Source organism: Seriola aureovittata, chromosome 3 (assembly GCF_021018895.1).
Source record: "Seriola aureovittata isolate HTS-2021-v1 ecotype China chromosome 3, ASM2101889v1, whole genome shotgun sequence".
Taxonomy (NCBI): domain Eukaryota; kingdom Metazoa; phylum Chordata; class Actinopteri; order Carangiformes; family Carangidae; genus Seriola; species Seriola aureovittata.
Window position 1 is genome coordinate 27,806,583 of NC_079366.1, and position 25,687 is coordinate 27,832,269.

Sequence of the window (25,687 nt, forward strand, 5' to 3'; positions counted from 1 at the left end):
CAAGAAAGAGAAAAAGACACGTTCCTGACATCCTGTCTGGATTGCTTTGAACGTACTAATCCTGGATGCACACACAAACAACAGTGCACAGACTCATAAACATTATAATGATGATTAGCACACTATAGGGGATATCGTTTCTCCTGCTGTGCAGTGCAAGAGAAATAACTAACACATACTTGATGGCGGGTAGTAAACTACACCTCAGCTGCTACAAAATGTGTGAAAATAATGCAAAAATGTATATTAATGTAATTCAGTATAAATACATGTATATTCTATAACTGATTCATATCACATGACAGCAGTTCTACATGTTTTCTGCTCTAAAGTGCAGTCGTTTGTTTGGAACGAATAAACAAACAAGTGCATTACAGCACATTTAGCACAAAAATGATTAATTAAAATTAAATTACTGTATGAATTCTTAGTTTGTTATTTGGTATTTTGTCATATTTGTACTGTAAGCGTTTTACCTCACTAAAAACAATTGTTAACATCAACCAATTTAGAGCTGAATAAAGTTGTGTGTGTGTGTGTGTGTGTGTGTGTGTGTGTGTGTGTGTGTCTCTCTCTCTCTCTCTCTCTCTCTCTCTCCCTCTCCCCCCTCCAGGCTCTGATGTCCCTGTTTGTGCTGGCCTCCAAAGACGGATGGGTCAATATCATGTACCATGGTCTGGATGCAGTGGGAATTGACCAGCAGGTAATACCAGACACACACTATGTACTGACACTCATACAACATGCGGAAAAGTGTAACACTCAGTCAGTCCAACCATTCTTTTGCCGTTTAACCTGGGTCCAGTTTGCAGTGGCAGGAAACTGAGCAGCTACGCCGTCCAGCTGCTTCTAGGGAATCCCACGCGTTCTCGGGCCATATGGGATATGAAATCCCTCCTTCTGGTCTGCCCCAGTGTGTCCTCCCAGTCGAATGTGCCCAGAACTCCTCCACAGGACAGGAGGCTTCCCGATCACATCACCAGACCAGCTACGATTTCTTCTATAGAAGCAAAGCAGCATCGCCTCTATCTGCTCTCCTTATCCTTAGGATTGAACTAAAGCAGGATGGGATGGCTGTCAAAGACACATAACATTAAGTTATTTTAGCTGTTTGTATATGTGATGTTATACTTTAGGTATATTATAAAGTTATGATTGTAGGTGAAGGTTGGATCATCAATCAACAGGCAGATTCAGACTCAGCACCCTTGTCACCATGACAGGCTATTTTATAACTGCAGTGTTCTTCTCTCTCTGCAATATTGACACCACTGCAGATCCTGAAAATACAAACTGCTTCACTTTGGAGCGATGAACTCACTCACAATCTGGAGAGAAGACCTGTAGACTAAAGTGGGACAGAGATATGCTGCCGTCAGGTCACCACCTTAGGCAGGGCTTGAGAGAACGACTTGCATATGAGCCCGGCGGCCAGACGTGGACCCAAGCGTCTCAGCCAAGCTGAGTCCAAACCGCCTCTGTGTGTGCTCATCAGCTGCAAGACAAGGAATAAAGGACTGAAACTTTTTTTCTATTTTCATCGTTATCGACAATTTACTCCCCGATTATGGTTTGAAGAGAGTGGGTGAACAAAATGCAGTCGTCACTTTGATACTTCTAATAGTATACCCCACTCTGTTTAATCCACTGGTTTAAAAGTTCAGTAAACTTTCCTTTAACCTCACACACACCGTGCAGACACGTTCACACACGTGACGTCAAAGTCCAATGACACGTTGCAAATTAGTGGCTACAAAGTGAACAGATTCCCTCACGAGCTGGTTTTATTTGAGAATCTATTAGGGAATCTATTAAGGAGAGGACATTATTCTGGATGATTCAGTTTCCCCCGCCTCAGGGAGAAACCTCAGCTCATGGCACTGAATGACTAATCCTATTTGCACTCCGCCCTGCGCTTTCAACACTCAACACTCTTCCAAATTGAAAATCTCCCTCTCATCTCCGGCTTTCTTTCACCTGAACTTGATTTTTGTTTTGTAATGACTCCCTCCGATGACTAGCTCCTAACCTGATCGCCCTGATCTTTTCTTCACATTGTCTCCCTCTCCTTCCTATTCTTCTGTTTCCCTGTCATCCCGCCTGTCGGACTGACTGGTGGCAGCTCCAGGGTTTCTGGACCGGAGGTGGAGTGTGGAGTGTCTTGGTTTAATTGGAGAACTGTCCATAGTGAGAGGCTAATATGTCATCTTCAAACGTATCTCAAAAAAGGGACAAAGTAGATGACTGGTCCTCACTTGTTGCTCACTACATTTCTTTACAAGATAATCCAGGAACTGATTTCTACACAGCGACCTCATCATGTGGATCATGTACGTAGAAATACTGTGCAAATTCAGAAAACGTCTTCAAAGTCATCAATTCGTCAACACATACGCTGCGAATACACACAACACAACCAAATGCACAAACGCACATCATTCTTGTTGCCTATGTGTTACTGGATTTACACGTGGCTGAAACATGATGCCAACAGAGAAGTGTCAATCTCCATACACTCCCATGTTAAAGGCCAAACTTTACAGCAGAAACAAACATGTTTACAGCCTGGTTAAAAAAAAAGAAAATTTCCAACTTTATGACAACTGTCTCGGCTCCAGCCACACCTTTTTTTACCCATATTTGGATTAGCCGAGAGGGAGGTGGAGGGAGGCGGAGTTAGGCGGAGGGAGGCGGAGTTAGGCAGAGGGAGGCGGAGTTAGGCGTCTTCCAAGATGGCGATGGTGGATCTTCAAAACAGCTATTCAGAAACCTATGGGTGACGCCATGGATTTTCTCTCTTTCCTTTCATTTTTAATTTTAAATCTTTTTCTACTTGTTCATTATCTGTCCAGACTTTCCAATTATTTACACATTTGCTCTCCACTTTTTTCTCTTTTCCACAATAACAATAACTCTCTGCAATCTTCACCTTCTCTCCTGAATATCTCCCACCAGTCTTTCCTCTCATCTTCCTCACTTCACCTGCTCTTGACTTTTTTCCCCAGTGATTCCTCACTCATCACTTTTTGTCCCCCCCCCCAACTTCCTCTCCGTCTTTTCTCTCCTCCAGCCTGTAACCAACAACAATCCGTGGATGCTGCTCTACTTCATCTCCTTCCTCCTGATCGTCAGCTTCTTCGTCCTCAATATGTTCGTGGGCGTGGTGGTGGAGAACTTCCACAAGTGTCGGCAGCACCAGGAGGTGGAGGAGGCCAGGCGCCGCGAGGAGAAACGCCAGCGCCGCATGGAGAAGAAGAGGAGAAGTAAGAGAGTCGGAGAAGGAGGGTGGGGTAAAAAAGTGTGGGAGAACTGAGAACAATGCTTGGAAAAAAGGGGGAGTATAAATAGTGTGTGGGGGGGGTAGATGCCTAGAGGCACAGGAAGGAGAGATGAAAAATGCAAAGATTAGGAAGAAAAATTAGGGAATTGAAAGAAGAAATGGAAAGTTGGGAGAGGAGGAAGGAAAGAGGGGGTGATAAGGAGGATAGATGGGACGAGTCAAGGCGAATAAGGATAGATGGGAGGGAGGACAGATGGGACACCCAAAGCTCCTGGGAGGGAGAGAGGAGAGCAATCACAGAGCAGAGATATCATTATTATTCCTGTCTCGTCTGCTTTTTTTTTCTTGAGTCTGTGCTTTTGTTTCCCCGTTCATCTCCTCCTACTTCCTTTCCCTTCCACATCTAAACTCCTGTTTCTTCACTTCACCATTTATCCATCAATATTTCTCATTGTCTTTGTTTCCCTCTCTCTTCACCTCTTTAAACTTTCTCCCTCTCCAGAGGCCCAGAAGATGCCCTACTACGCCTCCTACGGCCGCGCCCGCCTGGCCATCCACACTCTGTGCACCAGCCACTACCTGGACCTGGTCATCACCTTCATCATCTGCATTAACGTCATCACCATGTCCCTGGAGCACTACAGCCAGCCACAGGTGACCGCACTTCTCGCCGGAGCTGGAAGGACAGTCGCGGGCGTGTGGGTGTGGGTGTTGGAGTGAGACAGACAGACAAGACACAGCAGACTTGTTTAAGTGCTTCTGAGTGGGTGGTGATGCACCATCTGGACTTTTTTTTTTTTTTTTTTAAGTGGGCACTCCCAGAGGCAGCCTGCCAACCTGCTGCTGTGAATCAGCAGCAGAAAACAGCCAACAACCAAAAACACTCATCCACGTGCTGGAATACAAGTGCTCTGGCAGATCGGGGGGGGGGGGTATTAGTTATGTAAAGTGTTTTTCAGAAGCAGAGATGCTCTGGAGGCAGAAATAAAATCAGCTTGTGTTAAAAACGTCTTAGATAAATCTCAGATGGATGCTATCAAATAAATGAAGGACAGTTATTAAGGCTACGGGTTACTGAGGGTGAGTGTAATTACATTTTCCGTGCCGCCCTGCTGAATAATAGAACACATCAAACTGATATAGAATAATCTATAACTTATTTCACGCTTAATTATTTTTTCTTATTCAGGAGGAAATGGAAGAAGACGCTAAAATCAATCAAGTGAAGGATTTTATTTTATTTTTTTCTTATTTTCAACATTGGCACTGTTCCCCGTCACACTTCTAACCCGCGGCTGTGTGCTCGTGCAGGCTGCACATGTCTTGTTTTGTCTTGAGGCTGCTTGTTTTGTCTGGAGGCTGCGGTGTCTTCAGCGTTTCAACCGAATTTTCACTGCTCTTAAAACAACAATGTGCCAGTGCTGAAGGTACGGGGTATTAGCAGCTTAAGCGGCTGCACTGAAGGCGACCCCCGCACGGCTCCACAGTTAGCGTTAGCTTCTCAGTCTGCTAACGTTTGGCTTTTACCAACTACTGTTTTGAGCTGCCAGTGACGTCTGCAGCTGTACTGCCCACACAGCTGAGTGAAAGACCTGCAGCTTTTTATTCCTGCGTAACACCAGACTGAAGCGCACTGAAAACAACAGAGGAAGAAAACTGGATAAAAAGGGCAGTAACCCTGAACTGGCCTTTGACTTCACTCATTGAGGATTTTGACAGCCAATTATTTTTGTCTCCGGAGCAGCTCTGCCTGAAAAAGCATTCCTTATATAAATATGTCTTTATTTAAACTCAAAAACCTTTATTTACAATGATGTCCAGTAGATAAAAATACCACTTAAAAAAGAACATCAATTAAAACAAACATAGTACAATTAATAAATAATGTAATGACAAGAATCAATATATTAATTATATATACAGTATATATATAAGTACTCAAGTCTCAGTTTACCTTCTTTAGCTAAAGTATAGGGATAAGTTAAAGGAACTGATGCCACTCTAGTGTCTGTGCGCCGACTATCATACAGTGACTAGACGTCCTGATTCGTCCAGGATTTTCCCAGTTTCCTGTCAAGACAGTAAAAAGTCCCAGTTTTCATCTGTCACTACCAAACTGCCCTGGTTTTCAGCTCTTAGGCTGCACAGACGTTGCACTTCCTGTGTTTTTGTATTTAGTAGTGTTATTATATATCTTTTAAATTAACTATGTTTTGGTGATTTTTTTAAAGACAAAACATCATTTTCTGTTCGCTGAGGGACTGAGGTCGCTTGGTGGACTAAGTGCTGGAATAATCGTCCCACAAAGCGAACGCGTAGGGTCCCGGTTTTGGGGTTTGAAAAAACAAACTATCATGAGGGTGGTGTCGGTCTTCTCATCTAAATGTTCTGCCAAAATAGTAAATATGCAAAACAGTTCCTTTCAGCGTGACTGTGGCTGTACAGCGTCAATAAGCTGTGTGAAGACTCTTCTGATGGATTCACCTTTTGATTACAAATGTGTGTAAAAGATCCAACTCTCTGAAGATGCAGAGCCTTGCTAAGGATCAAATTTTATTAATGAACTACCAATACCAAAAGTCCTTTAGAAAATGTGCCGTATAAGGTAAACAAACCTACTGATTTGAATGTAGAAGCATATACTGCTTCACATGCAGTTTTCATCCATCTACAGTTGGACTGCGATATGATAATAAGGTTCAATTACGTGCATTGAAGATTGCAGGCTTTTGATTCATGTAGTCTTTCTCTATCTGACTCATTAATACCAGTGTCTTGGAAGAAAAAAAAAAGTTCCCTGTTCCTCCCCAGAGTCTGACATCATTTAGTTGTTTGTCTCAATTAAGCTCTCTTCTATTAAAAGAGATTCATTGGCAAGATACTTTTCTCACATTGACAAAACAGATCCACCCAACAACAACTCTCATCCGGACTTGTGAGGTTGTTTTTTCTCTCTCTTCCTCTCTCAGCTGATACAAAGGTTCTTTTATTGTCATGGAAAAAAAAAACGATGAACAACAAATCCATTTACAGTATCTTAGTGTGGACACAGAAGTGGTGGAACAAAGGATGATTTATTAGTTTATTAGAGCTAAGATCAGAGATAGAGACAGAGGAAATTAACTGTCTGATCCTGCTGCTGTCTCCTTTTTTTTTTTTTTCCGTTTCTAACCGTTGTCCCTCTTTAACCCCTGTTCCTCTCTCAGTCTCTGGAGACTACACTGAAGTACTGCAACTACTTCTTCACCTCCACCTTTGTGATTGAGGCCTCTCTCAAACTGGTCGCCTTTGGCTTCCGACGCTTCTTCAAGGACAGGTATTAAGGAGACACTCCAAGCTGTAATGAGACTGAATATATTTGTGTTGATGATGCATGCGAAGCTGCTGTTGTCTGTGCCAGGATTCACTGTCTCTTCACAAAACCCCTGCACATTTAGCATAGTATTAGTATCAGTACAGTAGGGTTAGGGATAGTAAGGAGTGTATAAACTCTCTTAATCAGGATATAATTTTTGTGTTGCCTGTTAAAATATATCCGGTACCAAATAATAGTGAGGTGTAGCCTTAAACTTATAATTCTCTGAAATCCTGCGATGTTTGGGATTGGTTCAGCCTTTTGTGGTGATGTGGACCGAAAACATTATTCTGAACTCTTGTTCAAAATTTTACGTACGTTACAACTGTCACGTTATAATATGGTGGTAAGTTCTGAGAGTTGACGGGAAAAAAAAACAAGATCACAGATTCAAATGACAAAACGACAAAACTGCAACATCCAGCCGGTGGTGGTGATTACGCTTCAGTCGCTACGAGCAGTCATTGGCTTGTAAAAGTGGATAATGTAGGAAAACAAATGAAATACTCTGCCAGTGAACATTATGCATCATCAGAAGATATATTCTCATCGTGTTGATAAAATACTTAACCCCAGCAGCATTTTGTCCGCTTTAAAATAATGTTTTTGCTGATACAGATGTGTGATATTTGAATATCTTTTTAAATCCTTTGATGGATATAAGGTCCCACATTTTATAAAGTGAGATTTCCAAGTCTTTGTTGATTATAAATCAGCTTTAGGTTCTATATTAATACTGTGAAAGTATTAAAGTGCTCAGTCCACAGTGAAATGCAAACAGCCTGAAACTGAGCCTTAAAACCAGCCGTCAGAACTTCTGTGACTTTGTGATGTCACAACAAAGCGGTCACTGCTCTCAAACACGCCCTTAGCCCCGCCCACCTGGACCCGCCATCAAACCATCCAACAACCGACCTGTTGTGACTGGAGCTCCAGAGAGAAGCCAGAGAGAGGAGATGAAAACTGCACTGAGATGGTTTTTGGTTTCAAATAAAACACAGAAGTGTAAAATATGGGACCTTTTAAATAAATTAATTTATGAAAGCATTTAGATCTTAACACCAAAGATTAAAGTAAATGATTACACCTACATATTTGTCTACGTCTTCTCTCCATGCTATCCCCAAACAAAGTGGTGATGACGTTACTCAGAACTATATGTTGAATTATTGTTTTTTTAACGATAACTCATATAAACACTGTCTTCACTGTGCATTAGACTGAATAGGCTAAAAGACTCACGCTGAGGCTTGTGCAGGTGCAGAAATTCTTCTTAATTATTGTAGATTTCAACTACACACAACACCTCAACAATCATCGTGTACAGGCCTGTGGAGCAGCTGCCATGGCGTTGGTGAATATTGTTTGATATACCCTAATATGTAGATTTTTATTATTGTAGCTTCCGATCCATTTTTAGAATTGTGGATGTGCTGGAGGAAATTGCTGTTGGTGACACCCCCCCCCCCCCCCCCCCCCCCCCCCCCCCCTTTCTTTGCTAAATTATTTCTTCCGAGCTAATTTCAATGTTCTCTTTCTGTCTAACTGTTTCTGTCTCTGTGTCTCTTCCTCTTTATCTATTTCTCTTTATGTAAACAGACTCATTTATAGTCATATTATTCCGTTTGTCCTTTGTTTTTTTTCTGTCTTTTTCTCTCTATCCCTTTATCTTTTCCAGTCTTTCCCATTCTATGTTTTTTGGAAAGCCCTGGATTTATAAGGAAACACCGTTGTGTGTGTGTGTGTGTGTGTGTGTGTGTGTGTGTGTGTGTGTGTGTGTGTGTGTGTGTGTGTGTGTGTGTGTGTGTGTGTGTGTGTTTGCACCCTGTAAGCTCGATGTGTGCCAGTTCTGCTGCTCTGGAACTGAGATATTATCTAGGACGAGATACATTAACTGTGGAGGAACATACCCCAGGCAGCAATTTTGCAGTAAATTGAGTTAAAAGTGAAAGAAACTTCACTAGATTGAAAAAAAAAAAAAAAATGGGGAAATGTGTGTTTAAGAAAGTGTAACTGCTTTTTAAACTACTGTGCTTACTTTCCAAGAGGTGACATGATACTATGACTTGGATGAGGGGTTTGACCGAGGCAGGGTTTGACAGTTGGACAGTTTTTCTCTCTCTCTCCCTCTCCCTCTCTCTCTCTCCCTCTCCCTCTCCCTCTCTCTCTCTCCCTCTCCCTCTCTCTCTCTCTCTCCTCTCCTGCTCTCTCACCGTGCAGCCCCAAGGGGCCAGGTGAAATCAGTCAGTCTACTTTACGAGGCCACATTTGGAGACTGCTCAGCTTAGAATTTAAAGATACCTGGAACACCTGTAATACAGTTACGGTAGAGCAGGTTTCTCCACTGACCCCCAGCACCTCCTGTCCAACAAGACACTGAACCCCCAGTTGCAGCTGATGGTCAGGCCAGTGCCTTGCTAGTACTGCTATATAAACACAGTCATTTTACCGTTTACAAGATGAGCGTGTGGATGCTGCAGCCTGTCAGGAAGTTGTAGGTCTCTCAGCTGATTGAATGTCATTATAGTAAGAATGTTTTTGAAAGTGTGATTGTCTCATGAAGGTCAGCGTGTAGCGTCGGGGGTTTTTTTCTTTCTTTTCTTTTTTTTAATTATAAACTGAAGCAGGTCTGTGTGATGGAACAAATGGCTGCAACTGAATAAGGAGGCTGTCATACCAAGGTGGACTCGTGTTCCACAAAACATATGTGTTTAACTAAGTGAGATGGGCTGTTGTAACTAAATTGTGTCACTATAATGCACTGTCACTGGACATGGTTACGAGGTCCTCTGTCAGGCAGTGTATTGTTCTGTAAATTAACTGAGAAAAATAGGTAAAAAACAAAAGTAGCTTAAGGGGCACAGTGCATAAACAGTATAATAAAGCTCACGTTAAAACACAAAGCCAAACAAAAACACAAAGAATTTATAAAGAAAATAGAAAAGAAATTCTCTGAACAGTGAATCGAATGAAGAAATGTGAGTCACTTTATTGTACATCCTTGCACACTTTCGGGATGTGAGTGGATGTTTTCATCATCATATTGGAAATTGATTTGCTAAGATATTGCAGAGCTTGTTTAGACACCTAAATGTCAGCTAGAATAGAAGTCTATCTTCTACCGCCGGAACACGTTAATTATTGGCCACAAGGTTCACAAATATTCCCGTGTCTGATGTTGATTCGAATATTCAAATGAACTTAACTGCAGCTGCATAATTTTATAACCCTGGTGGTATCTCCTGGAGCGCTCAGGAAATCAATCTTTTGACCTCCACAAGTTGAACTTGAAGTAGCAACAGCAGCGAGGCCGTGTTTGGCATTCTTGAATGGGCTCAGGGGATCAGGTGACATAATCTGTCATCATGTCATGAGCCTGCAGCACGAGCAGCAGCAGCCAGGTTCAAATAATAAAAACATTTAAAAAAGTAAAAATGCAGGTTTCTATGCAGCTGTAAAGTGACAAGAGAGAAGCCAACAAGCAAGTAATGTTTCCAAAGCTGCAACATTTGCATAGTAGCCTATTGAAAGTGTTCTTCTAGTATTAACATTAATATTCATGACAGGAGCGGGCCTTCAGGTAATGGTGGGGTGTTACCCATTCTTCTGCCAAGTCAGTTGTGGGAGAATCATGCAAATTACGCATAAAGTTGATGTGGAATATTAATATTCATTGGAAAATTAACATAACACAGACGCTGACGTGTGCAGCCATGAAGTCCTGAACCACACACCGAGCAAATTCATGCTGATTCTCCTTTTCATGGCTCAGATACTTTGTACTTTGGCCAAATTCTACGGATTATAATAGATTAAAAAAAAACATTTTGTGTGTGTGTGTGTGTGTGTGTGTGTGTGTGTGTGTGTGTGTGTGTGTGTGTGTGTGTGTGTGTGTGTAGGTGGAACCAGTTGGACCTGGCCATTGTGCTGCTGTCAGTGATGGGCATCACCCTGGAGGAGATTGAGATCAACGCCTCCCTCCCCATCAACCCAACCATCATCAGGATCATGAGGGTGCTCAGGATTGCACGAGGTATGCACACACATACACACACACACACACACACACACACACACACACACACACATACACACACACACACACACACACACACACAAATGAGCACTGTCAAACCAAGATTATTAACCTCAACTGCCGATATATCCAGGACTGTATTTAACAAAGTTTTGATTAGAAACACACTTTTTCCCTAGTTTTATGTTGTTGTTGTTGTTGTTTTTGTTGTTGTTGTGGTTTAAGTTTGTTGTCATGATAAATTAAAAATAATAGACATTCCCACATCACTAATTTCACAGGTTTACAACGTATTAAGTTATGTTTTCTTTCACTAACTTGTACTTTACTGTTTTCTCACTCACTTTTAAAGTGTTGTCAGTGAAACTCAACACTTTCTGCACAAATCCTTTACACTAAAAGCCTCGCAGCAGTTTATGCTTTTAATGTGAAACATCAACGGGAAGTTGAGTGATGCTAATTTTACGATGTATTTTCACCCCTTTACCCCCTTTAAGTGAGATTAAGGGTATGTGAAGGTTAGAGTAATGTCTGATTTTATTTATTTATTCACTTTTTATTTATTGATAAAACCAAAGAACGTATGTTTTTTTTTCTATCAGCTGTGATAACTTCTCTGTCATCAGCCTCAAGCCGTATGTGAAACAGCATTTAGTGTCTATACAAGTCCCATTATGTATATCTCTAATTCACTTAATTCCAAACCTACTACACGAGTGAGTCCTTTACAGTCCTGTTGTAATCTTAATTCTCCCTGAACAAAGGTAAAGCTGATATTTCATTTCTGTCTTTCTCCTCTTTTTAATACGGCTCTTACTCGTCACCTCGGACCAGCTCTCTGGGCTGCACCCATTCCTCTTAACTTCACACAGAGGAGGATAAAGGCTAATTACATCAATCTAACTTAATCCGCGCCCTCGTACCGTCGCCCTTTGCCCTCCATAAAACCGCCCAGGGGCCGCCGAGTGGACCCATGGGTAATCTGCCAATTAAACAGCAGCCGGTGGTAATTAACAAGCAAGAGGGGTATTTGATGATGACTGCGAGGGCTACTTGTGACTTCTTCTCATATCATTTTTTTTATTTTTTTTATCACTCTATCTGAATGTTAACTAACTGGTGTGAGTGTGGGAAAGAATATGTAAGTGTCTCACAATCATCCACATGAATTTTAAAACTACTCTGAGCAGAAGAAGAGATTCAGCCACACTGGTTGAATATTTTCAAAGCAACAGCTCCATGTATATTGATCTCTCTACTCACCCACACTGTACGATAATTAATATATAATACTATGTAATATGTCATTAGCTAACTACAGTTTTAACATTAGCATTTACCTAAATCCACACACGTCGGCTATAATGTAGCTCATAAGTTTACAAATTACTGCACATTTACAGTGGTAAATCTGTCACCGTTATGAGCGTGAACTGCATATACTGTATGCTACGCTAGAAAAGGAAAGCTCGACACGTGTAGCAACAGTAACTAGGAGGGGCGGAGCTTAGCAAATGGTAATTTATTATGTGTTTGGTATTAAAGTTGCTCAAGTAGATAGTTAGCTTAATGAGCAGTTGGCATGTATAGAGACTTAAAAGGAGCTATTTGTAAGTTTTGCTTTTGCTACATAGCCAGTGTTAGCATCAACAGCTGTTTACTTACGCCCCCCCTACTTCTTCAGGGCAGCCTGGACGCTACAGTGACTCAATATCAGAACATGATGAGACAGTCCGACCGGGCCGGGGCTAACGGGTTAGCATGCTAACTTCAGTAGAAGAAAAGAAATAGAAGCAAAATAAGAGGGTTGTTTTCCATCACTGGAGACAGCTCTTGGTGAGTAAAGGAATGAAGTTGGATGCTGAAGTTTCTTCTAGACTGATAAGTAAACAGCTGTTAAGGACCAGGGACTTTAGATGCCATAACCCAAGTTCCATTAGAGCATAAATGTTTGCGTTGCCACAGTATCCCAGTAACCATGACGATGCGTTGAATTATGATAATTACAATTCAGAACAGTGAGAGACATTTTCAGGCAGAATAAGAATCAGAGTTAGAAAAAGATCTGCAGTGGTGCAAAACAAAGGTTGAAAATTACCAAATAAGAAAAAGGCGCTGAGTGTTTTTTCTCCTTTAATATAAAACCTCATTCAGACATTGATCAAAAAGTTCAGTTCCAGCTTCATTTCTCTTGTTTGTTTATCTTTCACTTGCCCACACCACTTTATATTTTGATCTAATTTCAGACTCGTTGGGAAATGGGAAACATAACTGTCATCTAGACTATAAATTACGGAAAGTTTTTTCTTGTTGTGAATGAATGCTGCAGGAGTTTTCAGACATGTTTGACCACTTTGGGACATTCAGTACTGCAGACATCACAGGGATCGTTTGTCTCTCCGTAGCAGGAACTTTTTTTTTTTTTGTGACATGACATGCAAACACGAACCAACACTGGAACCAGGCTTCTTCAGTTTTTCTCAAAAGGTTGCTTTTCAAAAGGCATCAATTTTATCAAGAAAATATCCACAGGTAACGAGTTCTTCATCTCCAGCTAGAACTGGATAGTGATTTAAAGTTGCTCCAGCCATCCACCACCACCACATCCACCCTCTCTCTCTCTCTCACACACACACACACACACACACACACACACACACACACACACAAACACTCACTCCCTCTATCTACCCATCCTGAGAGAAGTCCACCTCCCAGGAGGTTTTATTGTCTGAGCAGCCGTTGCCATTCCTCAGCCGAATACAGCCGTGGCTTTTTCTCTCCGCCAGCGGCCACATCGTCGGCCGTGTTCCTCCAGAAATTGGACCGATGAGAATTGTGGAGGGTCTCTAATGGAGAGTCGGGAAACCTCTTCCAACTATCGATCGGTTGTTGTCTCTTTCTCTCTCCTCCTCTTCCTCTGCGTACTTCTTATCTATCTTGATTTCACCCCCCCCCCACTCTGTCTCTGTGGTGTCTTTTTTGTTTCTGCCCTTTGTTTCACTTTCTCTCACTCTGTAGGTGATGTCTGTTGTTTATCACGTAAACGCACATGTCCAAAGTGTCACACACACACACACACACACACACACACACACACAGAAATGCACTATTTGTGTGGATATTATAGTTGTGTGTGATCTCTCTCTCCAGTGTTGAAGTTGTTGAAAATGGCAACTGGGATGAGAGCTCTGCTAGACACAGTGGTCCAGGCTCTTCCTCAGGTATGTGTCATCACACACACATACGCACACACACACTCACACACACACACACACAGACCTCCTCCCTGAGCTTATCACAAGGACACACAGGAGTTAATTAACATTTGTGGAATGATAAACGGCCGTCGATAGAAGCTCCCTGAGAATTAGGACTTTCAGGAAGTCGGGTTATGACTACGTTTTTGCCCCCAGTGTTACGACACCTCGCTAACTTTCCCCCCGGCTCCTCTCGCTCATTCGGGGGGGAAATGAAAGACCTTTGTGGCGTTAATGTAAGATTTTTAATACCCACCACTTGTTAATGAGACGAGCAGCTAAATCTCCCGCTCCCTCGGTAGACGAAAAGACTTTTTATTATTTCACCTTTGCTCAGACACATAAATATTAAAGTTTTTGCCTGTCCTGGAATTTGAGGAATATTGTGGAATTTTAAAACAGCTGTTATTACAACCAGGGAAGTTTAATTTAATGACTCTCTAAGGAACTCAGTGAATGTCTGGATTTTACAAATAGAATAATCTATGAGAAGGTTTTAAATAGTGCGGGATCATGGGAGTCCTCTCGCCACCAGTGCTGTAAGTTTCTCCTGGTTTGGATTCCGTCAGTGTCAGTCCTTCAGGAGGTTCAGGAGGAGCTGATTTGTCCTCGGTGGTCTCCTCCTCTCCACAACAAACAGACCAGGGGATTAAATCCGGTAGAAACACTGAATAAAGCAGTTTCACTTTAAAAATCTGTGATTCATCGACACAGTTCAGCGGACACAGGACGTCTTGGAGTATTTGCTTGACTTTTTTTCTCTGATGACTTAAGATCCAGACGTCCGATGACTAAAATTTCTTCATCTGGTTAAAATACATAGTTGAAAACGACCAAGGTGTAAAGAGTGTATCCTGAAAATGTGACTTAAAACTGGACAAAAGTTAATTTTGAGCTTCTGGCAGACACGTGCACGTACAGAATATGACGTCACTGACAGGCGACCGAATGAAACGATTTCTCTATGATGGAAAATTGCTGGAAACATTTGTGTTAATGTAAGTACACAACCCAAAATGTATATATATGTACGTATATACATATATAACATAAGTCTAGTCATTTTATTTTTATCTCTGAAAATGAATCACAAATCAATACTTTAATATTTAAGGCTTGATTATTTCCTAAAACAGCTGGGGAACTGTAGATCTTAGCTAATGTTACTCAAACAGGAGTAAACAGAAATGTTCAGTTGTGAATTTGGTGCTTTAGGTTTTTTTTACGACAGCAGGACTGGCTGTGTGTGTGTGCGTGTGTGTGTGCGTGTGTGTGTGTGGGATCGACTCAAAATAACTATAATGCCCATGTTTAACAAAATGAAGGAGCAACTGTGTCATTCATCGACGTGTTTAATAGTTTTAGGACGGCATCGGAGCTCTGTGGCTCAGAGGGATAAGCAGGATTTATCAGACTCTGGATACACGGTCGATACTTGTTAGTATGATAGATTTACTCATAATAATTCACTTTGGTCTTGGTCAATATGAAAAATATAGAAAATAATTTCTTTGTGCCAGTTTATTGTTTATGTTTTAGAGGGAGTTATGTGACGATCATTCGCCCCAGCACTTAAGTGCAGCGTCTCTGCTGGTTACCTGGCAACCTCACTGTGACGACTAGACCCCCGGGAAGTCACTGCGACCAGCTGCAACACACAGTACAGAGGCTGAGAACAGAAACCGTTAATCTTCACACACACAGACAACAAACATGTGCATTGGCCGACCACAATAAAAACAAAAAGATTGAATAGTTTCTGGATGTTTTCAAAAACTACAAGTGATGCTTCACAGAACCAAAATGTGCAAAGAGTTACTTTCTTTCCTCTCACAGCTGATAAAAAGGACACGTCATTACTCATCTTAAGCCTCTTCTCCGGGTGAAATATATCTTTTTCTTTTGCATATAAATGCATATATAAAAGAAGTAACTGAAGCTCTGCCTCGGTTTGTGTTATCCTAACGTTATGAAGGTCTACATCTTCTTCTTTCTTTTCTTTTAATGTGAGCAAACCAGAGAAAACTACACTAATGGATCTGGACTGGCCGCTCTCTTCAAAACAGCTTTTTTTTTTTATTAAAGACATTTGTAATGGCACGATTCTGTGTGTGCAGCCAGAAGTTGATTTTTTTATTTTTTTTTGTTCGGTTCTGCTGCATTACCGATGCTCTGCCTGAGCCCTCTGGGAGGAGTTTTGTCTCCCTGATGTTCGAGTAGGGAAAAGCATGTGCACACGCGGAGACACACAAATACACAAATTAAAACACAATAAACGCAGCTTCACACACTGAGGTAAAATTACAGTCGCAGAAATCCCCCTCCTTCAGTTGAGTCGTGCCTCAGATCAATAGTCGCCTTTTCCCATTCACTTTAACTTGTTCTCCGTTTGGACAGATTTTATTGGTTTTGTTGGGTCTTGTTTTTGCGGTGGAAGCTTAGACCACAAACAATATACACATTAAGCTAATAGGGGGGAAGGGGTGGGGTGGGGGTCGCTGGAGGCAGTGTTGTGAACATTAGCACACAAACACAAGGCCGATAGGAAACAATGTTTAATCCAGGTGAAGACAGAATGTCATGGCAAAATGAAATAGAATAATGTGATATCAAAGAAGACTGTAAATTACCAGCTGTGACAAAAGTTGTTTCGCTTTTTTTCTGTGATTAATTAATGACAACGAAATTTTTTTGCTGATTTTTAAATAATGTGAGGATCAAAGTATCGAGTCAAACCAGTATCACGAGCTGTTGGTTGGTTCCTCTTAATGTCTCACATATATACGTACTGTATATCATCACATATCGTCGCCCATGTCTTCAGTCATCATTATAATAATGCAGAAACTCACCCCAAGCTTTGTTTTTTGGAGACTTCATATTCTGCTGGATTAGTGGGGAAATGGGACTTCAGGAAACATTGTACGTTTTATTTTTTAAAACAAGGGAAAAAAGGAAAAGAGGATCAGGTTTGACTTAATTAACATTTTATCAGCACTTGACTTTTCCCTCTTAGCTACATCCCCAACCAGAAGCAGTGAAGTGTGCAAAGTGAAGCTATTACAAGTGGATGAACTTGCAAAGAAACCAGGAGCACTTCACAATGATGAAAGAGCAGCACAGACCTTGTTCCACGAGCCGATGTTTCAGCCACAGTTTGTCTTCAGAGCGTAAAAGAAAAAGGCACAGCACCGTTGTGTTTACAGCTTCTGGATGTGAAGAAAATAATAAACCACACTATTTGAATAATACATATGGTACTGTCCAGGTGGGCGGGGCTTGGGGGCGTGGCTGAGAGTGGTGACTGCTTTGTTGTGACATCACAAAGTTACAGAAGTCCTGACGGCTCGTTTTAAGGCTCCGTTTCTGAATACAAGCTGAGCGCTTTGATACGTTTACAGTATTAATATAGAACCTAGACCTGATCTGGTTGCTTGTTTCAGCATCTACAGTCTGAGGATCCTTTTTCTGTATCTGCGAAAAAGTCACTCTCCCTGAGAACATTTAACCCCCTCCATCTAAAGGCTCCGGTCTTTCACTGGAGTTTGAAGTGGGCTCAATGACCTTTCATGTGTCAGTCTGACTTGTGTCGCATTATGAACCAAATTTCCTACACAAATGCAACAATAAAAAAAAAACGTGTCCCAGCATGACACAGGTGACTGTGAGTCGAGGTTTTATTATAGTCTAAATACAGAAAAGAACACACCCACTAAACAGTGTTAAAGGTTTGCAGAGCAGTGCAGGTTTGTTCACTATGGAAACCAAAAAAAAGGTATAAATATCAAAGTCCGCTCCGACTTCTTTTTCTCACAAGCTTCTGTTGCGTAGTTGCCAGCTCTAACGCTTTCATACCCATGCAGCAATGTGTTTGGTAGCGCACAGCGTTTTCATCCCTCCAGGTGTACTCTCACTCTCTGCTTCAGGGATCTGAAGACGCCGGTTGGAGCTTACGTTACGTGCCGCACACTGCCTCAGGGCGAGTCGTATAGCTTTTAATAGTCACCAGGAAACATCAACATGCACGAGCGGGGAGAGACAGGAAGCTGTCCTCCGGCTTTGCTTTAACCCCTCCAAATTTTTCCCAGTCCTCGCTCCCTCATTATTTCCTCTCTTTCTTTCTTATTTCACCCTCTCCTCCAATAAAAGCCTTTACATCGTCCTCTTCCCTAATCCACTCTCTCAGTTTATTTGCACATCTAATGGAATTCTACCGTCACATATTCAGAGGCCCCCCCCCCGTCGCCTTCCCTGTGAGGTGACTTAGCTAATGGTATTCTGCTTAGTGCCTGCTATTGCACCCCAGGGGGTCCTTTACCCATTTGCATTGCATATCGCTATCTGTGAGCGCTTTGAGTCTCTGCACAGATGGATTCAACCCGTTAAGAAGTCAGCTAGTGAAATTTTCCCCAAAACTGTGTAATAGAGTGATTATCCTTGATTTGAGGCAGGGGGGGTTGTTGTAGTTGCTTGGAATTGTTCAGACTATTTCTGATGTGATGAAATGTTTGCAGGATCCTGTTATGTACCTGTTCAATTTCATGACCTTTAGGGCCTTAAATAGAAACATTCAGAACCGAACAAGCGTCGCAAATATGCACAAGCAGCAACTGCAGAATAAGCCTGTTTTCATATTTCATGAAAAGCAAAGGCTCTCTGTTCAGGATGTTGTCCATCCGGCTGGGTGGAGAACACACACTGAGAGATGCTTCTCACAGAAGATCAGACACATCATAGATTATTTAGCAGCCGTAGTTTTTAATATCTTGTCTCCTACTAAAGCTTCAGTAAATGCTGTTAACAGCTCAAAAACAATATAAACCAATGGGAAACTGGAATCTGGTGTCAGGAAGTTGTTTTTTTTTGTTTTTTTACCCCAGGAGAAAATTAAGAATTCAAGATACATGGACATTTTATTTTGGGAAATTCAACGAAGAGTGTTAACAATAAAAAATAAATCTGATTTGTTAGCAAACCACAGATTAGGAGCCATGTTTTTTCTGATGTTTTTGTTCTTGTTGTTGGATGCTACTGGTCAGCACAGGTGTCATTGATTGTTACCATGGTAACACTGGTCTTAGGCCTGAGTTAGCCTCGGGGTAAAGCGTCTAATCTATGAGAACAAGTAAGACAGGTTTAACGCTACGGGCCAGATCTAAAAAAAAAAATCGTTGTGAAACCGACCCGAGCCAGTGTGAGATGTGGTAGTTGCACAAGAATTGAGTAGAATTTAAGTGGCACTTTAAGTGACTTACAGCAAGTGTAACAGATGTAGTATTCACAAAATCCAACCCAGCAGATACTGATCAGTAGAAGTACACCTGATTGAGTTCAACTAAGAACAATGTACGTATGCGAGTTACCCGTGTTGATATAATGTGAATTCCTCTTTGTGTGACAGGTGGGAAACCTCGGTCTGCTCTTCATGTTGCTGTTCTTCATCTACGCTGCTCTGGGGGTGGAGCTGTTTGGAGAGCTGGGTAAGATTTGCTGCCAACTTGATGTTGTGATCCTTTTTAAAGAGCTTTAATTATCACAACACTATGTGGCTCGTCAGCATTGTGTTTGTTCAGTAGCTACACTTCTGCCATGCCACTGTAACTGTCTGAATTTGGAAAGTCAGAATGAAAAGTTTGACTGACTGACCTTGGCTCAAGATTTCTGGTCAAAATCCGTTCTGTACTTCCTGGACGAAACCTGCCGTCAGGTAAATGATATATGATGATAGATTTATCCAGTTCTATTGCTGCAGGGGGGAAATAAAGGAAGGGCAGGTTATTCAGGTGATTTGAAATTATAACCAACCAAAGAATCAATGTGTAATAAACACTGGAGTAAAATGACTCAGAATCCATTAGGCTTAGTCAAGTTTACCGGGACTTTATTCAGGTTTGTTTTGATTCCTCCTCAGCGCCACGATTTTCTAATTTAACTGAATCACATGTTCCCAAAACTGTGGTGACTCCACGTGACTTTTGAAACACACGGTTCTTCCCATTTTTGGATCCAATAAATGTTGAGTCTTCAACCTACCGTCCAGTGACAAATGTGCACCTGCTCTTGAAGAAGGCATAGTGGTTCTGTTTACACCGGTAAAGCTTTCAAATCAGTTTCTCTTGCCCTCGGTGTGAATCCTGTTTTGCGAGATCTGATTCATTTCTAAGGAAGCAGTAAGAAACAGACACAACAAAAGCAGACTGTTTCACAACTGTTTTAACCAAAGACACCAATTTAAACTCGTGATCTCTCAGATAATCTACGTAGAAGTTTGGCATAACCGAGGTTTCGCTCTCTTCTCCCTCTCCTCCCCTCATCATGTCACCTCTCAGTCTGTAACGCCGACTACCCCTGTGAGGGAATGAGCCGCCACGCCACATTTGAGAACTTCGGAATGGCCTTCCTCACGCTCTTCCAGGTTTCTACCGGGGACAACTGGAATGGCATCATGAAGGTACAGGTTTAATGTCTTCATATCACACTTATCTTGACTTATCTCTTCACATTTTTCCCTTGGACCTGGGCTCTGTGCAAATTCTCAAATTCTCTTGCGCGAGGGGTCAACCAGGGAAGGGAGCAGTCTAAAGCAGCTCTGATTGAGAGACTATAGATCTATATTATTTTACTTTTTGAGCAGCGGAAATATATTTTACACTTATCTCAGCTCAGGCAGAAGCTGGGATGTGGTTGTAATTGAAGGTCTTCAGATCACATCCCAGGAGCGGACGGTGTTTGAGTGAGGGAAATGAGTGAGTAATGAGTGTGTCCTTCAGCGGAGGAATAGTGTCGAAAAAGTAAACGTGCACTCAACCAAACCTTTCAAGGATGAATAAAGATTAAAAATTTGCACCGACGATATACGACCATTTGATCCTCCGCGTCACTCTCATCTATCACCTCAATCAACTCTCCAATCACACCCAAAGCACCTGAGCTCTCGAAACTTCATCACAGCCCATATCCGACAGATAGTTAATCAGCGCTGATTAGGCTCTTAGAAACGAGCGGCTGGCTGTGGGTGAGAAGGGAGGAAGACAGACGTCAGATTACGGGACGCCGTGAGCTTTCGGCAAAGCGGGAGTGTGAGAGTTTGACAATTTGCAATAAAAAACGACATTACAAATCGCTTGAGTAGTTCTCTTCCGTTAAACACAAAGACATTACTCATCAGATCGTTCCTATAAAAACCGAAACACTAATATTGGTTTATACCTTTTTATTCTAAATTACTCATCCTAAACTCATCACTCTCCATTCATGCTGAAATAATGGGTTGAATTTATCAACTGGTTGATCAACTGGATGATTCAATAAACATGACATGTCAGTCAGCGTCTCAAATGTGATGATTTGCTGCTTTTAATTGTTTTTCGATCATCGTAAGTTGGATCAAATGTCTTTGGGGTTTTGGAGGAAACAAAGACTGTGATTGAACCTAACAATGACTTTACTGTGAACAAAAATCTAAATGCAACACCTTTGTTTTCTCCCATTTTTCATGAATTAAAATTAAAGATATAGAACTTGGCTGTTCACAATAAAAGTCCTTTTTAAAGTTAACTGTTTTATTTTGATAGAATTATTTATTAGGCATTGATTTGTGTGACTTGAGCTACAGATGTGCATTTTTATTTTTGGATCAGAAAACGAGTCGGTATCTGCTGTGACCACCATTTTACCTCATGGACTGCGACACAAAGTTGATCAGGTTATTGATTTTCGGACCACTCCTCTTCAGCGACTCTGCAAAGTCGCTTGATATTGGCAGGAAGTGGAACGTGCTGTGGTACACACACAGATCCGGGACATCCCAAACATGCTCAGTGGGTGTCATGTCATGCAAGAGCTGGGATGTTTTAAGCTTCCAGGAACTGTCTACATCGTGCCGCGACATGAGGCGAAGGCGGCAGATGAACGGCGCGACGATGGGCCTCTCGGATCTCGTCACAGTGAATCTGTAGAAAACGTCTCCGATCTTTTATTTCAACTCATGAAAAATGGGACATTATTATTCAGAAAAATAACCAACAGATTAACTGATATTTTCAACCATATTATCTCTTCTTTTATATAAACTGTTCTTCATTTGATTGATCTTCACCCCGTCCTCTCTTTCCCTTTTCCTTCCATCTCCTCATATTCTTAGTATTCTTCCATGTTATCCACCGCTCACTCTTCCTCTGCTCTTGTCTTGTCTTGATTTCTGTCTGACCCTTCCTTCTTCGACCCCCTAAATTCCCCCGTTACTCCACCACCCACCAGGACACGCTGAGGGAGTGCCCGCCGGGCCATACTGGCACTGACTACGGCTGCCACGCGGGACTGCAGTTCATCTCGCCGATGTATTTCGTGTCCTTCGTGCTCACGGCTCAGTTTGTCCTGATAAACGTGGTGGTGGCCGTGCTCATGAAGCATCTGGACGACTCCAACAAGGAGGCGCAGGAGGACGCCGAGATGGACGCCGAGATCGAGCTGGAGCTGGCCCAGGGAGGCCTCTGCTGCATGATGGGAGGCATCGGGGCCATCGCCGGGGCCACGGGTGGCGCTGCGAGCGGGGCGAGCGCCGGCGGGGGAGCGGCTGGTGTGATTGCAGCGGGGACAGCCGGGGGTCCGGGCGCCGGGGTGATGGTACCACTTCAAGATGGAGGAGGAGGAGGGGGGGGGGGAGGAGGAGGAGGAGGAGGCAGTGCAGCTCATGAGGGACAAACCAACCATCGATGTCGACTCTACTCTCCCGCTCAGGTAAGAGGAGTCTCTGTTTTATTTAAAGCCCTTTTACTCCTCCTCATGCTGATCCTCGTGAGGAAGCACAACGATGTCGTTTCAGCTGGTATCTCATGTTCATTATATCTGACATTCACTGTTTACACCACAGCCACATTCAGATCAGTCAGTGATCAAACTCATTTGAGGTATTTATGACATAATCACACCTGTCATTAACAGAAAATGAGCACCGTGTGCTTACTGCAAACATTTATCATGTTTAGAAATAAATTACCAACATGATGAATTAAATCTCAGCCAGGCAGCACTGATTGGGTGATTCGTAAGTTAAAAGACATCCGTGTTAAACCAAGCTAAATCTGCCTTAAAGTGAAAGCAATTTAAGGTTTTATATTCCCATTAAAATGACATGTGAACACTTCACATCGAAATACTGTTGAAGAGACTGTTTTGTTTTTGTGCCTGCAAATCACCAGATCCTTCTTACATTCATCTGTTCTGCAAGCAGCCGTGCACAGGCTTTCATTCTGAAGAGTAGCACTGACAAAAGAGAGCATGATCTGAATTATCATCACGTCTTTATTTAAACTCGAAAACCCCTCATTTACAATGATGTTGAGACAAAATAAATAAAACGAGTCAAAAATCATTTAAAATAAATATACAATTAATAAATAGTGGAATGACAAGAATCAATTGAAACAGGTACAAACTGAAATTAAAAGTGAGTTCCAGGTGGATGGTGCAAAGAAGAAGAAGAAAAGCAGTTTAGCTCAAAAAAAGGAGTAAGATTTGAAGGCAATTTTCCAATAAGGGCCTTGTAAATAAATAAATGTATGTGCAAATCTCACCTCTCAGAAATGGAAGACTGCATCAAGGGCCGTTAGAGTTCACATATACTAAACTGTAATATCCCACGTCGTGATCCAGTCCTCACCAGAGGGCTGATGGTGTGGGATGATGGGAGATGAGTGATGGGGCTCTGAGACTGGTGGTGTCCTCTCTGCATTACATCCTCTCTGAGCCAAACACATGAATCATCATTCAAAATCACCAATCTAATCACCGACTGCACCGCTGCATTTCACGAGTAACAGTGTAGCACCACTTCAGATTCAGTCTCAGCCCGAGAGGTGTTTTATCTTGTCGCTCCGGAGTCTGATCCGTGGCAACAGCTGCTGTCTACGCCACGAGTAAGGAATTTACATGTAGATAATTCAGCCACTGAGATGTGAAATCACCAATCGATTAACCAGCAAATCAATCCAATAAAATATGAATCAAGAACTAACTCAAATTAACGAGCGGTAATGCTGGTTGACTATTTTCAAATAACTTACTAGAGATCAATAAAGAAAAGAATCACTAAGTGCTACAACATACTGGTCCTCAAGAAGAGCCAGTCGTACAAACAGATTTGTTTTCTTGAGCCGAGGATTTCGTCTCTACGAGCCGTCGCTGATGAGCAGACAGTCGGCCTCTCACCACTCGCTCCACTCGTGAATGATAATGCCTTAATTTGAATTAATATGGAGCCCATGAAACGGAAATCAAACTGAAATAAACTTAATGCAAAATGACTATTCTGTGCAGCATCTTTATCTTGGCTTGCCAATTTACAGAGAAGTTCAACAACTTTTCTCAGATTTTATTGGATAACTTTGGCAACTTAAAGTCTAAAAGTTGGGTAGTTAGAAGGAAATTCTCTCACTGACAGCTGCCTCAGTGTCTCGTCTGTGGGTTGCTGGCAGGTTGCTGTAGGTTGCTGTCGGGGGAAACTCCTCCGCTGTACTCGACTGTAATATCACCTGCTGTACAGGCTCATAATTTCCTCTCTTGTATCTCTGTGACTGTCTCGTCCCCTCAACCGCCTCCCGTCTAACTCTGACCATTCCTCTTTAGCGAAATACTTTACAGCATCTGACTCCATGTCAAGCCGCTCGCTACTCCTGTCACAGCGAGCGGCTCTCATGACACGTTGTTGGGTTCGTCTGTTCGGCTTTTGTCTGCTGATTTACAAAAGTAGGACTTTGAAAACATTTTTTTGTGAATGTTTCAAAGTTTCTTGAATGAAACTTACACAAATGGAACCAAATACGTGGCCTCACATAACAACTGAGCCACGCCGGTTTCGCAGGTGTCGCAAAGACACGCCTCCTCGGGATGACTGGCGTTCATCGGTTTGAAGCAAGTTATTTATGAGAAGTTTGTGCAGAGAGTTTTGGAGAATCAGACTTGGAACGAGGCCCAATGTGTAAACACAACACATTATGATACTAAACTAAGCACCACATGATTGACATGTTTATGCCGGTTATTTCAAGACTTCATTAACTTCATCTGCAGCAGAGAGTTGGTGCCAAACTCTGTGAGGGTGTGCAGCATCTGGAGTCTTTTTTATTCATGAAATAGCACCGCCGCACTTGTGCAAATACAATGTATTGATGACATGCTAAACCACACACGAGCACAACACTAAAACCTACGAAGAAAACACACACACACACACACACGAATGCAGAGATATTAAATGGCCGCTGTCTCCGCCATTCTAAAAATACCACAGTGGGGGCCGTGGCTCTCATTCTTTAGCTCCCTGATTACTGCAAGTCAGTACAAGCTGCATTTATAATCACACTCACATAAAATCTTAGCAACCGCAGATGAGAACAGGTATTTTTAGAGGTACGCCCGCCGAGGCAGAAAGAAAGAAAGAAGTAAATAAACAGAGACACAAACAAAGGAGAGGAAGGGGAGATCACAGACATGTGGAAATGGACGGAAGGAAAAAAAATGGAACAAATATAATAAATGGATGGAGAGTAACGGGGAAAGTGAAAGGAGAAGGGTCAGTTGGCAGTTTGGAAAAGTGAACAAGTAAATTTGCTGCAAATAAGTGAATGAGCACACGGCTGAATAAACGAGTGACTAACTGTGTTTGACTTATTGAATGAGTGGCCTCGATGCAGCTTACTGACTGAATGATCGTCTAAAGGTTGTGTTTGCGCTGGAGTGTTTACTCCTTAACCTCA

At 42.1% G+C, this 25,687-nt stretch overlaps 1 protein-coding gene across 3 annotated transcripts in view; it reads left to right on the forward strand.

The window, feature by feature from the left end:
* The window catches only part of LOC130166082 (voltage-dependent T-type calcium channel subunit alpha-1I-like), a 140,064-nt gene that overhangs the window by 94,736 nt on the left and 19,641 nt on the right, over positions 1-25,687 (forward strand). For all 3 annotated transcript variants that reach the window (XM_056371419.1, XM_056371420.1, XM_056371421.1), the window contains 9 exons: positions 614-703; positions 3,071-3,263; positions 3,783-3,934; positions 6,487-6,596; positions 10,535-10,668; positions 13,825-13,895; positions 19,333-19,411; positions 20,261-20,382; positions 22,191-22,670. In XM_056371419.1, the coding sequence (XP_056227394.1) occupies positions 614-703; positions 3,071-3,263; positions 3,783-3,934; positions 6,487-6,596; positions 10,535-10,668; positions 13,825-13,895; positions 19,333-19,411; positions 20,261-20,382; positions 22,191-22,670 (1,431 nt within the window). The remainder of the gene's footprint in view (positions 1-613; positions 704-3,070; positions 3,264-3,782; positions 3,935-6,486; positions 6,597-10,534; positions 10,669-13,824; positions 13,896-19,332; positions 19,412-20,260; positions 20,383-22,190; positions 22,671-25,687) is intronic.